The sequence below is a fragment of the Centropristis striata genome, chromosome 5 (genome assembly GCF_030273125.1).
Source record: "Centropristis striata isolate RG_2023a ecotype Rhode Island chromosome 5, C.striata_1.0, whole genome shotgun sequence".
Lineage (NCBI taxonomy): Eukaryota > Metazoa > Chordata > Actinopteri > Perciformes > Serranidae > Centropristis > Centropristis striata.
This window is the reverse complement of record NC_081521.1, coordinates 25,729,165-25,746,814: the sequence shown is the minus strand read 5'-3', so window position 1 is coordinate 25,746,814 and position 17,650 is coordinate 25,729,165. Positions and strand designations below refer to the sequence as shown.

Genomic DNA, 17,650 nt, shown 5'->3' with positions numbered 1-17,650 from the left:
TTCAAATGATGTCATTGTTTTCATCCCAGAAACTGTCCCCAGCAGTCGTGAGGACAAGTGGATTGTGATCGTGGACCGGGCGAGTCTGCTGCTCATTCAGGCTCTGTCAGGACTCCACAAGCTACAGGAGCAGAGCTGGAGACTGCTGGAGCTCCACAGCCTCAAAATCGTGTCTTCCGGCATCATCTGGGTGTCACTGCAAGAGGTGGGATGTGTGATCCATGCATGTGTGAAAATGTGTTGGTCTGTGAGTGTATACAAAGTGTCAAAAATACAAGACACAATCCCCTCACACTGATTTACTCAGTGCTGGTTTTAAGGTTATAAAATGGAAATGTACACATTGGCTTTATGTCAGAAGGTAAAATCAACACATAAAAATAACATTTAATTTCATTTATTTTGAGCAAATGTGTTGTGCTGTTCTCAGTCATGTACTTCAGTTGTGATTTTTCACAGGTTTCTCTGATGAACTCGCTCTTCCTGGTCCTGTGGGTGTTTGCACTCCCGTTCCCACGGTTAAGACCTGCAGCGTCCAGCATCTCTGCTGTGTGGGCCTGCGTCATGGTGGTGTGTAAGATGTTTTACCAGCTCAAAGTCATCAAGCCCCTCGATTACTCCTCCAACTGCACATTGGTGAGTGCCTAAAATGTATCTAATGCTTCTGATGGCTGCACAGCTGGATCACCTGTCAGTGGGGGTTTTAACCTTGTTTGTGTCTCAGGTCCCGTTGCCGTCTAACAGCTCGGGCCTGGATGATGGAGTGGAGCTGAGGGGGAACATGGTGGAGCTGCTCAAGAGGTCTATTCTCTACATTGAGCCTGTCGACCCCGTCTACTGGTGTGGAGCGCTGCGTAAATGCGAGGGCAGGATCCTCCCCTGTCTCAGGGTACGCTGACACACCTGACAAAGTCTAAAAATTGTCTTTCAGTCTCCAACAAGTTAAACCAGTGGTTTGGACAAGCTAGCGAGACTGCAGCCTAAGTTTTTTATTAACCTAGGCTAAAAAGTTTGCAAGAGCACTGAAAAATACGACTAGAGGCTGTGAGGCTGACTAGTAAGAGAGTTCCCACCCGTGTCTAGCAAGATGACGTTTAATGTTCCCGACAACCATTGACGTCTCATTAAGACATTTGTTACGTACAAACTTCAAAATTTACAAGCAGGGGTGTTTACTAACGTATTTTATGTCGTACAACAAAATCTCTTAAGCTTGTGTTAACAACAGACCTCAGGGCACTAAAATGCTTACTTCCTTCCCTGTTTAAGAACTCATTCTGGTGGCGCCCTATTCCATTATATGATATAAAGTACACTCAGCCAGACTGAGGCTCTAATTCACGATGACTTTAACAATCGCTGACAATAATCCCACCGTCCCTGAAGGTGTGGTGGTGAAAAAAGTATTTAGATCGGTTACTTAAGTAAAAGTACTACTACCACACTGTGACATTACTCCACTACAAGTAAAAGTAATGCACTCAAAACTCACTTATGTAAAAGTCCAAAAGTATCAGCATCAAAATGTCCTTAAGGTATCAAAATTGAAAGTACTCATTATGCAAAATGACCCCACTCAGATTGTTATATATGTATTGTTGGATTATTGTTGATGGTGCATTTATGTAAGCATTTCATTTTATTAAGATAGGGTTAATTTTAACTACTTAATATACTGTTATGAGGTTTAATAAAAAAATTTTAAAAAACAAGTTGAATCACTTTTAAGTGTATTTTTTATGTTAAATATCGGCCCGAAAATTAACTAAAGCTGTCAGCTAAATGTACCGGAGTAAAAAGTACAATATTTGCCTCTAAATGAGAGTAGAAGAGTAAAGAAACATAAAATGGAAATATTCAAGTAAAGTACAAGTACCTCAAAATTGTACTTAAGTACTGTACTTGAGTAAATGTACTTAGTTGCTTTCCACCACTGGTCCTGTGTTGTAGAACCATCTGATGGTGCTCGGGCTGCTAGTGTTCGAGGCGACCGTCCACCGGCACCAGCTCTACTTCCGTCTCCATAACGACCTGAAAGCTCCGCCCTTCAGCATCATCTTCCAGGGCATCACGAGGCAGCACCTAGACCACGGCGTCCTGCCCTGCATCAAGTACTTCATCAACTTCTTCTTCTACAAATTTGGACTGGAGGTACTTCTCAGGGGCTGAAACGTGTGTGTGTGTATGTGTGTATCAGAACTGTTTAACGTAGCTGACATTGAGTTGCACACACTTCTTCTCAGATCAGTTTAATTGTGGCGGTCAACGTGATTGGCCAGAGGATGGATTTCTATGCCGTGCTGCATTCCTGCGCCTTATTGGCTGTTCTGTCACGGCGACGCAGGAAGGCCATCGGGGAGGTGTGGCCTAAATACTGCTGCTTTACTGCAGGACTCATGGTGCTGCAGTACCTGTTATGCATCGGCATCCCTCCTGCTGTCTGTGTTGGTATGAACTTTATAATAATTCTTGGATTTTTGCAGAAATCGAATAGTGATTCATATCCAATTCCTGAAAACATCTTCTGTTTTAAACACCAGAGGTATAAAGCTCTATGACTTAAACTTTATGATTGCACAAAGACAGCATTCTTTTTGTCAGGTTAAAAAAGCTGCACGTATGCCTGATTCTGTTAAATAAATCTCCATAATTGTGGAGTTTGGCACACATGCACGAGCCTCATTTCCACATTTACAGTTAGCCATAAATGGATGTAGAAACGCCTTTTAAACATCCTTTTGCATATCGACCCCTGTACGCGATCCATCACCCGTCAATGAGAAATTCGGCAATGAAAGTGCAATTTCCCTGATTGTGCTGCATCCACCACGAGAAGTAATTGTGCAGTGCAACTTCAGTGTATCTGAAGTATGTGTGAGGTGCACGCATTCTCACCGCACATTCTTAATTTAATTATTATTTAATTTAATTTGACAACTTTAAATTTTCAAAGCTGAAACCAGATACTGTTTATCATTTTTGCTTAACCCTCCTGTTATGTTGTGGGTCAAATTGGCCCATGTCAAAGTTGAAAAATAAAAAAGTATTTTTTAATAAAAAATAAATAAATAAAAATGTAAAATAAAATAAAAAAAATAAAAATCAATGTCATGTAAAACCATTTTATTTTATATGTAGGTCTTTCCAATGTACATTAAAACAGTTTCAACATGCATTTTTTAAATGAAATTAGAGTGAATTATCCTCATTTAACCATGATCTGTGAGAAGTAAAGAACACCATTGCACAAAATATTGATTGAAATGGTTAGTAATGGAGTTGTTAGAAATATAAACCATGTTTATTGGAATTTTTAGTTTCTGACACTTTTGGATAATTAAACATTGTAGCTGTTCCTGAGAAATCGAAATAACAGGAGGGTTAATTAATCAGCTTTCAAAATACTTGGAAATTCATTTATTGTCAATAGTAAGACTGTAATTAATGATTATTTTTTATATAGATTAATCTGATGATTATTTCCTTTATGAATCCATCAATTGTTTGGTCTATTACATGTCAGATCAAATCTTCAAATACATTTAATTTACTATGACAAAGAAAAAAAGAATAAAACTTTAACACATGTGAAGTTGAAACCAGCTATTTTTGATTTTGTGTTTTTTCTTTGAAAAGGAACTGAAACAATTAATCAATTTTAAAAATAGCTGCTGATTAATTTATCATTAAACATTAAAATACTGTTTACAAAATAATCAGAATCAGAAGAATCAGAATAGTTTTTATTGTCATGCACAGAAGTACAGCGAAATTTAAAAAGAGCAGCGCTTGTTTGCGTGCAAACAGATAACAATAATTTAAACATAATAACAAATATGAACCCTATAGAAAAAGAAAAAGAACAACGAGAAGAAAAAAGGGGCAGGGGCAGCAGGTGGGGATATTTACAGGGACAGGATGGGAGATATTCCACATAAATAAATAAAAGTACTGCTCATTTTTTTTTTATTCTACTTTATTCTATTCTTGCATCAGATTACCCCTGGAGAACCGCAGTTCAACCTCTGACCTCTAATATCATTAAGTGGTTTTACCTCCCTGACTTCGCCATGAGACCCAATCCTTCATTCATATTCTGTAAGTTTATCTTTATTATCTCCCCTCCTATCTTTATCCTATTCCTCCTCAGGGAGTACTCATGTCAGATTTCCCCGCTCTCTGCAGACGACCACCTCCTGTTGCTCTGCTCGTCTCTGCAGTGGCAGGTATTCGAGGAGGAGAACCGAGCGGCGGTGCGGCTGCTGGCTGGAGACAACGTGGAGATCAGCCGCAGTCTGGATCCTTGTTCCTTCAACCAGTTCATACCTGTCGATAACTTCCTTCACTGCAGGTCAGAAAGATCTTTTTATTTTGTGTTTTTAGTCTTGATTTCATTTCCATTATACAGGTGCATCTCAATAAATTAGAATATCATATAAAAGTTTATTTATGTCAGTAATCTTATTCAAAAAGTGGAAATAACACAGTATATAGATCCATTACACACAGAATGAAACATTTGATGTGTTAATTTATTTAATTTTTTCTAATTATGATTATGGCTTACATTTAATGAAGACCTAAAATTCAGTGTTTAAAAAATGTATTATTACAGAAGACCAATTTTTAAAAGTATGTTTAATATGGAAATGTTGGCCTCTGAAAAGTATGTCCATCTATGTGCACTTAATACTTGGTTGGGGCTGTTTGACTTGAACTACTGGAAATGGACTTTTCCATCATATTCTGATATATTGAGATTCACCTGTATCTCAGAATTGTCTATCTATACAATCAAAAACAAGAGTAATTTCATTGATGTTTGATTTTTATTCCCCTCTCCTGGAAGTTGACTCACTCTAAATGTATAGACCCCAGATAAGAACAGGAAACAGCCTCACCTCTATAATCCAGCACTTAGTTAATCTCTTCGAACAGCTTCCTGCGCTGTAGGTTAAACTGCAGGTGGAGAACATTTTGAGTCCATCACGCTGGTTTGTGGTCATTTAAGGAGCATTAAGGGTTCCAGTTAGATCATTAATTTATGTGTTTAAAACTCATGAAAGCTGTGCTGGTAACTGAAACTGCTGGATAAGCACTCATGGACATCTCCCATTTCGTTTATGGGCTTTATTTCACTTTCTGCTGCAAGCCTTCATCAGCATCGCGGACAATGTAAAGGAGCTGTGTTGTTTCTTTGGAAGTTGATTGTGTTTTATATTAATTTATTCACAAATATGGTGTTTTTGTGGTATTGTTTATTCTGATCATTACTAATGTTGTCTCTAAATTAAATGCCTAGTCAATAAATTAGAACAAATCATGTCATTTTAAAATGTAATTTTAAATTTTATTTAAAAGTTAAATACCTTTGGGTTTTTGTAACTTTTTTTTGGTTCTTTTTGCAGTTTAAAAAAAAAATATTATTTCATATTGACTTATCGTGTTATTAATTAAATAATAGTAATTAAACAAACAACGAACAATACAAAACAGCATAGTAAGGCAGATGTAATAAATAAAAACAAGAAACAAAAAAGGGGATTTGCAATAAAACATAGTAGGTAAGCACCTAATGGTTTGCATTCATACACAACCCAGTGTGCTTCAGTTAAAAGATTGCATTGTCTATACCACAATAGAAAATAAAATCAACAACTCAGTCCTATTTTTATTCTCAAAAAATTATATGAAAAATGTTCCATATTTTCCAAAACTTGTGAAGCATGTTCTTTGTTGTGTAGCTTTTCTTCTCAATAAAATACATTTTTGAGAACAAAAACACACTATTCCTTGAAGTCAAATTTAGCTATTTTAGACATTATTATTATTATTATTAATAATAATAATAATAATAATAATAATAATAATAATAGTAATAATAATAATAATAATAGTATTATTATTAATAATAATAATAATAATAATAGTAATAATAATAATACATTGCTTTTATATAGCACTTTTCTGAACACTCAAAGATGCTTTACATACAGAAAAAGTAAATAAAGAACGTCAGTGGTTGTAGGTGGATTTGAAGAGGTGAGTTTTAAGGGATTTCTTGAAGATGGACATTGAGGGGAAATATTAAGTTATATATTAAGAAAGAGTTTTCTTTGTAAGTATTTTTTTAGATACAAATTCTCTGGCTCTTGTATTTTTACAGTAATGCAAGAAATTACTGTTTTTTCTGTTTTGAAGTGGGAGCCATTGATGATTTGATTGAAATCACAATGTAGAGTAGTGAAATGTCCATATCCAATTTGTTGAAAGCAAAATGTTTCAAAATTCTATAATGAATAAAGTGTTGCGGAGATGTCCCGACCTACAAATCATATTCTACTGACTTAAGAAAAAATCTGGCGCAGATCCTTGAAAAAATATATAACACACCATGGTTATTTTATATATTTTTCAATACAAATGAGAATAATAATGAAAAATGATCGTTTCCTCCAACAACGTCTCTCTCTGTCTGTCCTCAGGTGCTACCTGGACATGGTGAAGGTGTTTGTTTTCAGCTATTTCTTCTGGCTGGTGCTCTGCCTCATTTTCATCACCGGCACCACGCGGATCAACATCTTCTGTCTGGGCTACCTGGTGGCCTGTTTCTACTTCATGTTGTTTGGAGGCAGCGTGTTGATGCAGCCCGTCAGGTACATCCTGCGATTGTGGGACTGGCTCATCGGATACACCTGCTTTGTGATCGCCATGAAGAACCTGCTGTCTGTGAGTCACCACGTCGCTGACAAGTCCAGTAAAGACATCCATCACCACATTTGTTAGCTTTCATTAGAAGGCACTATACTGTCAATTATAGCCTCTCTCTGTCTGTCTGTCTCTCTGTCTGTCTGTCTGTCTGTCTGTCTGTTTCATTCTCTTTCTCTCTCTCTCTCTCTCTCTCTCTCTCTCTCTCTCTCACCAGCTCGGTTCTTGTGCCTACCTGGACAGCATGTTGAAGAGCGGCTGCTGGTTGATTCAGACCTTCAGCATGGTCTGCACCATCAAAGGCTACGACGTCCGTAAGTCTCTCTAACAAATGATGATGAACAACCTTTTAATACAACACAATACAATACAAATGTATTTTATTAGGCGCATTTAAAAACAATAGCGTTGACCAAATCGCCGTCCAACATTAAGCATTAAAATACAAAATACAGAACACCGACTGTTAACACAGATAAAAAACACTACATTTCAGACCACAAAGCAACCCTCTATCAGACAGAGGCTTCAGAGGCCAGGGAGAACAGATGAGTTTTTGAAAGAGATTTAAAAACAGGAAGTGTAGGGGCCAGTCTGATCTGTAGGGGGAGCTCATTCCAGAGTTTAGGGGCCACAACAGCAAAGCCTCTTTCACCTCTCTGCTTTAGTCTTGTTTTCCGGACAGTCAGGAGCTGCGAACCCATTAAGAGCCTTAAAAGTGAACAATAAAATCTTAAAATGAATCCTAAAAGATACAGGGAAATGTGCTCTCGCCTGAGTGCTTCAGTTAGTAGTCGAGCAGCCGTATTCTGGACTAATATGAGTCGTGATATGGAAATCTGAGTGACACCAACAAGTACAGTGTCAGTACAGTCTTGTGTTTGTACAGCATACAGTTGCTATCACATTTGGAAAATATTAACATTAATAATAAACTTAGTTTTGTAGTTTACAGTACCAGTCAATAGTTTGGACACACCTACTCATTCAGTTGTTTTTTTAATGATTATTTTCAACATTGTAGATTAATACTGAAGACATCAAAACTATGAAAAAACACATATGGGATTATGTAGTAAATAATAAACTAACGAGAATATGTTTTATATTTTAGATAATTTAAAGTAGCCACATTTTGCTTTGATGACAGCTTTATACACTTCTGTTATTCTCTCAGTCAGATTCATGAGGTTTTCACCTGGAATGGTTTTTAATTAACACGTGCCTTGTCAAGAGTTAATACGTGGAATTTATTGCCTTCTTAATGTGTTTGAGACCATCAAAGTAAAAGGAAGAATCTAAAATATAAAACATATTCTGATTTGATTAAGACTTTTTTGTGTACTACATAATTCTATATGTGTTCCATCATAGTTTTGATGTCTTTAGAATTAATCAACAATGTAGAAAAATCATTAAAAAAAAAGAAAAAACATTGAATGTGTCCAAACTTTTGACTGGCACTGTATGTCAGAACAAAGTCAGAGTTACAGTCCATAGAATATGAAGAAAATATAGAACTGAGACGTTATTGAGCACCTTTTTATGTATTTCCTCCACCCCGTCAGCTGCTCCTGACAAAGAGTGCGAGCTGCCGGAAGGCGAGGCCGGCATCGTCTGGGATGCGATCTGTTTCACCGTCCTCCTGGCCCAGAGGAGGGTCTTCCTCAGCTACTACTTCCTTTACGTGGTGTCGGACCTGAAGTCGTCGAAGATATTGGCCTCCAGGTCTGTCCTCCACACCAGTGGTGAAATGTAACTTTATACATTTACTCAAGTACTGTACTTAAGTACCATTTTGAGGTACTTGTACTTTACTTGAGTATTTCCATTTTAAGTAACTTTATACTTCTGCTCCACTATATTTTAAGGCAAGTATTGAACTTTTTTACTCCACTACATTTAGCTGACAGCTTTAGTTATTTTTCACGTCAAGATTTAACATTGGAAAAAGGATACATTTTGAGTGATTAGCTTTTTTTTTAAATAAATAAAACCTCATAACAGGATATTAGGAAGTTAAAATGAGCCATATCTTGAGAAAATCAAAATGCTGCTTACATAAATGCATCAACAATAATAATAAAACAATAATATATTTGGAATATATTAAACAATCAGAGTGGGGTCATTCTGTATTAAGAGTACTTTTGTTACTTTAAGTACATTTTGATACTGATACTTATGTACTTTTACTTAAGTAGTTTTTAATACTATTGCAGTGCCCATAGGAAGTATGTATTCGTATATTGGGGGGTTATAACAGAGAAACACTATATTTCCGTCCGTATTATGCTTAGTTGTCAGTTAACAAAGTTTTGTTTTTACTGTTTTCAATGGATCAAACTGATGCGGAAGAAAGGACTTAAATCTCCGCTTAGCATGCTAATCGTGAGATAGCACATTATGCAGTATGCTGCTGCACTAAAAGTACATTAACATGAACCCAATTAGCTGATATATTATATTGCATGTAAGTATCTCATATCAAATGATTATAGGCATTACGCTAAGCAATATGAATGTCATCCCTGAATTACATAGTAATGCAACATAAGAAGTGAATAAAGCTAAATCTCCGCTGAGCATGCTAATCGCGAATAACAGAATTTGCACATTACATGCAGACCACTACAACGTCTGCAACTCCATAAAACAGTTACTTTTCATAAGGTACGCACACCATCCAGCACATACACTGAACATTGATATTAACTGGAAACTAATGAATATTATTGGAAAATCGAACCTTGTAGCGCACTTTAAAACTCTGAAAGATAGGTAGGCTAAATAGACTTACAGATGAGATGAGTCAGGCGTGGAAATCCAGAGTGAATTGTGTTACTGACCAGGTGTAGGCCTAGCACACAATGGGGCGGAGCTCCCCTAAAAGGCGTCTGATCGGAAACTTAGGTCAGTCTAGCGAGATATGCCCTAGACACACACACACACATACACACACACACACACACACACACACACACACACACACACACACAGACGCTTCTTGCTTTGATAGATAGATAGATAGATAGATAGATAGATAGATAGATAGATAGATAGATAGATAGATAGGACTTTTACTTGTAGTTGAGTAACACTGCAGTGTGGTATTAGTACTTTTACTTAAGTAATGGACCTGAATACTTCTTCCACCACTGCTCCACACAAACCTCAACATGATATAAAGCAACAGGAAGTGAACTTTACAGTCAGTTTTATGTAGTGCACTATTGCCTTGTAGGTGGGTTACACAACAGTCATTTTTATTTCTAGTTGTCGCAATAACTATAATGAGAGATCACTAACCCTAAACAGTAGTAAAAAGTATCTTGAAGAACACCAGACACACACAGCAGTGATGACATAAACAGCCGGTGTCCCTCTCTCTACTTCTAAGGGGCGCTGAGCTGTTTGAAGCCAGAGTGAAGAAGCAGGTCGCAGCCAGACTGGAGATGGAGAAGAAATCTGTGGAGACCCTGAAGAAACAGTAAGACACATTAAACAGTATAGCCAGCAGTTATGGAATGTAACTAAGTAAATAAGTACAATTTTAAGGTACTTTACTTTACTTTTCTGCTTATGCAACTTTATACTTCTACTCTACTACATTTAGAGGCAAATATTGTACTTTTTACTCCACTAGATTTAGCTGCCAGCTATAGTTACTTTTCAGGAAAAGGTTTAACATGAAACACATGGTACATTTGAAGTGATTAGCTTTTAAAAAAAAAAAAAAAAAAACCTCATAACAAGATATTATGTAGTTAAAATGAGCCATATCTTATCTTATTGTTATTATTATATTTGTCCAAACAAATGTACCTTTAGTTGTACCAGCCATTAAAATGAACAAGAAATTTAAGAAAAAGGGTGGTCTAATAATTTTTTCCATGATTGTATTTTCCAATGAAAACGAGAATGAAAACAATGAAGGACAATGGAATGGCTATTTTTGTGATTATCATTACATTTGTCCAAACAAATGTACCTTTAGATGTACCACGTATTAAAAATGAACAAGAAATTAAAGAAAACAAGGGTGGTCTAATATGTTTTTCCATGACTGTATGTTATTATGTTATATAATCAATTACAGAAAAAGTATTTAAAATAGTTTAAACAATCTGAGTGGGGCCGTTCTGCATAATGGGTACTTTTACTTTGTACTTAATGTACTTTAATTACATTTTGATGCTGATACTTTTATACTTTTACTTCAGTAAGTTTTAAATGCAGGGCTTTTACTTGTAGTGGAGTAATTTTACAGTGTGGTATTAGTACTTTTACTTAAAACTTAAGGAATCTGAATACTTTTTCCACCACTGGTTGCCAGTCAATATTTTAACTCAGCTGCAAATGAATGAATGCATTGACTCAGTTTAAAGTAGGGTGACCAAGCGTCCTCTTTTGCCCGGACATGTCCACTTTTTACGTCCTGTCCGGGGCGTCCGGCCGGGTTTTATAAATTCACGGAAATGTCCGGTGTTCACTGTTTTTCATAGGACCAGTACACGTGCACGTAAATTGGCCGGCGCTTTGCACACAATTTTGCGAGACGTAATTACCAAGAGGCTGCCTTGTGGGCGGGTCAGCGCCGCGCAAACACACACACACACACACAGAGAGACAGAGAGCAGAGCAGACAGAGGGCAGATCGAACAGCGGAGCAACATTGCACAGGAAATGCCGAAGCGTAAGTGCAGCTTCACAGATGAACTGCAAAAAAAATTTCCGACGTACCGTCCCGGTCGGGACAGGTGGGAGGCGGAGTGCACCGTGTGCAATGCTGGCACATATGTCTCAGTGTCTAATAAAGGTGCTGGAGATCTCAAAGCTCAAAGACAACTAAAGATGAAAAGTATAGATCCTTTTTGTTTGTTAAGTTAGTATCTTTCTGAGACTCTTCTATTATTTATCTTATTGCAGTTATTAAGAGATATATTGTTGAAGCTAGATTTTCTAACAGAAGAGTTCATATTTAGAACATTATTTCATATTATTTATTCATTTATTTGAAAAGAGTCTACGAGAGCTATTATTTTGTTACAAGTTTTTACAGATTTCATTTTATTTTATTACAGAATTAATTTTGCACCATTGAAGCATAATAAAGCATGTTCATCAACCTCCGAGAAGCCTGTCTGAATTTGTGTCTCGAGGCCGTGCCGATTGTCCTCTTTTTTGGAAATCAAAATATGGTCACCCTAGTTTAAAGAACCAAGAGAATTTGAAAGAATCTTTCTCTGCCAAAAAGTAAACAGTGAGCAGCTAACTCACCTTTCCACCCTCTGTCTGCAGGATGGAGAAGATCAAAGCTAAACAGAAGGGCGGACCTAACAAACCAGCTCTTCCTGCTAGTCAGGAGCAGGTGACACTGGGTAACACAAGTGAATTTATTTTCTGTTTCTACTCTTAATAAACATTTATTTCATCAGACAGGTGTGTAGGAGAGGGACAAGTAGATCAAACAAACTCCTGCACACTTTATTATTTTGTTAATTTACTTAGTTATGATTAAAAGGGAGAAAAATTGGCCAATATTTGAAATGACTGAACCGACTGATCTGTGTTTTCCAGGTGATGATGAGAAGGCAAAGAAAGATGCCGGAAAATGGTGGAAACCTTGGGTGTCCACGCCTGGAGGTGAGCCTCAAATTTAGTCCTGTCAGAGAGATGTTTGTAACCCATATTTATGTTAATGAAAAAATCATTAAATACAGCTCAGATATGCATCAGATGCCTTGCTCAAAAGCTTCAGTATTGCTATGTTTTATACAGTGGAAAACAACTGTGGCTACCACCTGTTTGAGAGTGACAGCGAGGAGGAAGAAGAGGAAGTTGCAGAGAAGAAAGAAGAGGAACCACCACCACCAAAGAAGAAATCTGCTTTCCAGGTAAGAGCCGAAAAAACACCTGAAACACAAAAACGAATCATGAATGAGACGATGCATTTAATGTTTTGCATATGCTCAAGGATCATACAAAAGTGTTAAAAGTGAACACCGACAGACTTGTTGCTGTCTCTTTGATATCACAGTTGGCCTATGACGCCTGGGTCACCAGCTCTAAGTCGGCCCTGAAGGACCTGAAGAAGGAGAAAAAAATAATAAAGAAAGAGGAGAAGAAGAAAGCAAAGAGAGAGCTGCGGAGGCAGCAGGGTGAGGGTCTCCTTGATTTGAACAATTGGAGTTTGGAAGGTCCGAAGTTTTTTAAAAGGGTCATTAAAATCCCTCTGCAGAGCATCAGTGTGCTTGGAATATTTAAAGGCTGTACATTTAACGTTCACTATCTCATTTTCATCGGTTTCTCCTGCACTCAATGCCCAGGATTGATAGGGCCATTTATTAAAACTTCACGTCAGCTTTTTCTGGCTATGATTCAACATCATAATATAGGAACAGAAGGGGATATAGTGACCATATTTGAAATAAATATTGGTCATTGTGCAAGTGTAACTGGTGGAGGCTACTCTGCGTTGTGTAAATGAACAAGCCCAGACCAGGCGAATTCCGTTCATTCTCACAGATACAGTAAACAAACAATACTCCACTCAGTCCTGCCCTCAGCTTACGCTCCTCTCCCATGAAACACAATGACAAAAAGGCAGCCATCAACATTTCAAATGAATAAAAAATACCTGACAGATAGAGTAAACAAACAGTACTCCAGTCAGTCCTGCCTTCGACATCAGCTTCTAAAGGTATAGAAGTCAAGTCAAGTCAAATTTTTATTTCTATAGCACATTTACAGACGGCTGAGCCACACCAAAGTGCTTCACATAAAAGTGCATAAAGTGCAATAAAATACAGGATTGACAAAGGTAAAAAAGAAACAAAAAGGGTTAAAAGACATTTCCTGCAAGTGTTAAAATAAAGCAAAAAAGGAGGGATAATTTAAAGGAAACTGAGGGATTACAAGGGGACGCTGTTCCATGGCACTTGCGAGAGGAAGACATTAATCGAAGGCAAGAGAAAAGAGGTGGGTCTTCAAGTGAGACTTACAAACATTCAGGGACTGCAGTGCATGGATGTGGAGGGGGAGGCAGGTCCAGAGTAGGGTAGGGTTCATCTTAACTACTTCATATACTGTTATGAGGTTTAAATAAAAATCATGTCTTTTGACTTGAAATTGATTTACATGATTTTTATGTTAAATCTTGACGTGAAAAGTAACTAAAGCTGTTGGCTAAATGTAGTGGAGTAAAAAGTACAAAATTTGCCTTTAAATGTCGTGAAGTAGAAGCATAAAATTGCATAAAATGGAAATACTCAAGTAAAGTACAAGTACAAAAGTATACATAAGTATAGTACTTGAGTAAATGTACTTAGTTACTTTCCACCACTGTTAAAAACAAAAACATTTCTTGTGGTCTTCCAGGCCTTGACAGAGCAGACTCTAGTGAAGATGAACTGGATGAAAGCACTGTGGAGGAAGAGGTAGAGGAGGAAAAAGGTAATAAAAAAACATCAGTCACTGCATTACACTGAATAACTGTAACATGAACAAGAGCAGGGAAAGCCTTTAATATACCGACACTTTCATACTCACCTATGTATTTGTGCTTTCCTCACAGAAAACATTCTGCAGCGCATCATCAGCACCCTGAAGTTCAGCTGGGTGTTCGTTCAGTCTCTCCTCGACGACCTGACTCAGGGGCTGAACTCGTTCTGTAAAGAAAGCTTGGACATTTCCAAGGTGCTGCTCTTTGAGCGTGCGTTACTCAGCCAGCAACAGAAGAAGGTGAGGGTAAAGGATACGAATGATGATTGTAAATTAAAACACCAAAAAATGTCCACACATGATGATGGCTGCATCCCATTTAGCTGAGTGTGGTATCGTGCATGCTCAGTCACTCACACAGGAACATTTAAAGTGCAATATAAACTTCACAAACACTACGTCACACCTCTCGTTCAATCGCTCTGCAGGGTAAAGAGGTGAGCCAGGAGAGTGTGAAGCTGTTTTATGAAAACTGGATATCCCGTCAGAACACACTTTCCTCTCAGGAAGACTTAGACGACCCCCTGCCTCCTCCCTCCACCCCGCCTGATGTCCCCTCCTCACACCACGCCTATGCCAAGCTGAAGAACCAAGCCTCCAAAGTGTCCTGGGGCAGCAGCGTTTCCAGGCAAGTTACCGGACTCTGAGTCAGGCACATACTGTATTTAACCTGTTCAGATCCTGTTCACTCATCCGCTCTCTCCTCCTCCTCCTCATACGTTCAGCTGTATGACCGATGAGACGATGCTCGGCTCCCGGCAGCCGACCCAGGAGGAGCTGGACGAGCCTCCCGCTGTGTCTCCTGCTGCCGACCAGCTCAGACGGAGGCTCCTGAAAACAGCCAACATTGACCTGAGCTCCTTTGAGACTGTTGAACTTTCCCCAAGGTGAGGGAGAAAGTTGTTCATTACAAACAATCAAAAAAAAAAAGATTCACAAACAGATTTGCTGGAGAGAATTCTAGGCTGGATTACTAAATATAATCACACCAACAAAAGTCATGGATGGTTTGCTGGGCAGGATTACCAGGCCAGAAAGCCCTCACAAAATGACTACAAAACAATGCAAAATTGACAAAAAGAGGCACAAAATGACTACAGGGTTGTAAAAGGACCACAAGACGTTGCTAAATGACCTAAAAAAAGAAGCAAAATGATCGAAGATACACACATACTGATTACAAATTACCCAAAATATCCCAAAAGGGACCCAAAGTTGTGTCTAAAAGGGTAGAAGCAAATAAAACTAGATGCAATTTTTAAAGTAAAAGTAAATAAATGACTTAAATTAAATGCAAAACAACAAAAAATATCCATAAAATGACCCCAAGGAGGCGCAAAAATAACCTAAAAGACGAAAACAACAACAAGCGACCAAAAATCACTACAAAGACACACAAAACCAACTGTGGAGACAGGTTGGAGGACCTCTTACACTGTTGGGGCCCATTGTCTCATAATCTGTCCATAAAAAAAGCTGTGTTCACTATTTGCACTGCATGGCAAGTGTGCTTATTTAAATATATATATATATATATATATATATATATATATATACATCTGGTTCTTGAAGTTGAAATGTCCCTGTCTCTGTCCTTTTCCATAAAGCTGTGAAGACGGCGCCCCTCAAAAAGAAGAGTACGAACAAGAAGAGGAGGAGGACATGGAGGGTGAGATTAAACAGAGAGAGACAGAGGAAGAGGAGGAAGAACAACAACGGGAAGAGGATCAGGAGGTGGAGAGAGAAGAGCTGAATGACGAAGCGCTGCAGAGAGAAGAAGATGAATGTGCTGATTACCCAGAATGCACCTCGTTGGGCTTCAGAGAGAATGATGGAGAGAAAAGCCTCGAACTGCTTGAATCTCCCAGACCTCTGAGTCAGGAAACGAGGAACCTCACTGCCAGCGAGCTGCTGCTGAACAAGTCAGTGCGCACAAGAAACAAATAAACACGTACAGTCATGGAAAAAATTGTTAAAATATATTTTTGAGAACAAAAAAAGGAACATTATTTCTTAAGTCAAATTTAGCGATTTTAGACAATATTAAAGTTTTCTTTTTCTATACAAATTCTCTGGCTCTTATATTTTCACAGTAATGCAAGAAATGGTCTGTTTTAGCAGTAAGAGCCATTGAGGGTTTGATTGCAATCACAATAGAGAGTAGTGAAATGTCCATATCCAATTTGTTAAAAGCAAAATGTGTCAAATTCTATAATATAATATAATATAATAATATTATATATATAATAATATTTTGAATGAAGTGTTATGGTGTTGCAGAGATGTCCCGACTTACAAATCATATTCTACAGACTTAAGAAAAACTCTTTGTCTAGCACAGATCCTTGCAAAAAAAAAAAAATCACACCATGGTTATTTTAATATACATTCATGGAAAAAATGATTAGACCACCCTTGTTTTATTCAGTTTCTTGTTCATTTTAATGCCTGGTACAACTCAAGGTACATTTGTTTGGACAAATATAATGATAACAACAAAAATAGCTCATAAGAGTTTAATTTAAGAGCTGATATCTAGCCATTTTCCATGGTTTTCTTTATAATGATTTTGGTTATTATCAAGAAAACCATGGAAAATGGCTAGATATCAGCTATTAAGTTAAACTCTTATGAGCTATTTTTGTTATCATTATATTTGTCCAAACAAATGTACCTTTAGTTGTACCAGGTATTAAAATGAACAATAAGTTGAAGAAAAAGGGTGGTCTAATAATTTTTCCATGACTGTATAAGAGAGACGAGCTGCTGTGTAACACTCATATTATTATCATTTCCATCTTTTCTTCCCCTCCCCCTCTTTAGCATGTTTGAAAATGATGAGATCTCAGGATCCGATAAGTTTTTCCTGACGCTGCCGAGGCCGCTGAAGCTACTGTTTGCCCTCTACAACACCATGGTGTCCAAGTCAGAGATGCTGTGTTACTTTGTCATCATCCTCAACCACATCGTGACGGCTTCGTTCCTCTCTCTCATCCTGCCCATCCTCATCTTCCTCTGGGCCATGCTGTCCGTGCCCCGGCCCACCAAACGCTTCTGGATGACCGCCATAATCTACACAGAGGTAACAGCGTGTGGTGTGTTTGACATCAAACGTAAGGGGTTTCATGTCAGGGATCATTATTGTGAAATCAATTTAGAAACAAATCAGTTTGATGTTTAATAAATGATTCATTCCTCATTGGAGGAAAAACTCAAAATGCTCATGTAAAAAATACCATACGGTTGTCATTTGTTTTTCTCCGAATACAGACACTTTTCTGCTTGATGGCTGTTTATCTGGTAGCTAATATTGTTTGTGTGCTCATATTTATCCAGTGGTGGAAAAAGTATTCAACTCCTTTTACTGAAGTAAAAGTACTAATACCAAAGTGAAATGACTCTACAAGTCTTGCATTCAAAAGTTACTGAAGTAAAAGTA

The 17,650-nt window shown here is 37.7% G+C and overlaps 1 protein-coding gene across 1 annotated transcript in view; it reads left to right on the top strand.

Annotated features, from left to right (window-relative positions):
* Nucleotides 1–17,650, top strand: part of si:dkey-11f4.7 (piezo-type mechanosensitive ion channel component 2) — a 38,569-nt gene that overhangs the window by 11,420 nt on the left and 9,499 nt on the right. Inside the window, exons 11-31 of the mRNA XM_059334077.1 lie at nucleotides 30–205; nucleotides 460–636; nucleotides 725–889; nucleotides 1,951–2,151; nucleotides 2,244–2,448; nucleotides 3,997–4,098; nucleotides 4,186–4,351; nucleotides 6,486–6,729; nucleotides 6,926–7,022; nucleotides 8,277–8,436; nucleotides 10,109–10,198; nucleotides 12,010–12,089; nucleotides 12,289–12,354; nucleotides 12,490–12,605; nucleotides 12,749–12,869; nucleotides 14,089–14,163; nucleotides 14,285–14,451; nucleotides 14,640–14,839; nucleotides 14,937–15,098; nucleotides 15,819–16,133; nucleotides 17,035–17,293. Coding sequence (XP_059190060.1) covers nucleotides 30–205; nucleotides 460–636; nucleotides 725–889; nucleotides 1,951–2,151; nucleotides 2,244–2,448; nucleotides 3,997–4,098; nucleotides 4,186–4,351; nucleotides 6,486–6,729; nucleotides 6,926–7,022; nucleotides 8,277–8,436; nucleotides 10,109–10,198; nucleotides 12,010–12,089; nucleotides 12,289–12,354; nucleotides 12,490–12,605; nucleotides 12,749–12,869; nucleotides 14,089–14,163; nucleotides 14,285–14,451; nucleotides 14,640–14,839; nucleotides 14,937–15,098; nucleotides 15,819–16,133; nucleotides 17,035–17,293 — 3,344 coding nt within the window. The remainder of the gene's footprint in view (nucleotides 1–29; nucleotides 206–459; nucleotides 637–724; nucleotides 890–1,950; nucleotides 2,152–2,243; nucleotides 2,449–3,996; nucleotides 4,099–4,185; nucleotides 4,352–6,485; nucleotides 6,730–6,925; nucleotides 7,023–8,276; nucleotides 8,437–10,108; nucleotides 10,199–12,009; nucleotides 12,090–12,288; nucleotides 12,355–12,489; nucleotides 12,606–12,748; nucleotides 12,870–14,088; nucleotides 14,164–14,284; nucleotides 14,452–14,639; nucleotides 14,840–14,936; nucleotides 15,099–15,818; nucleotides 16,134–17,034; nucleotides 17,294–17,650) is intronic.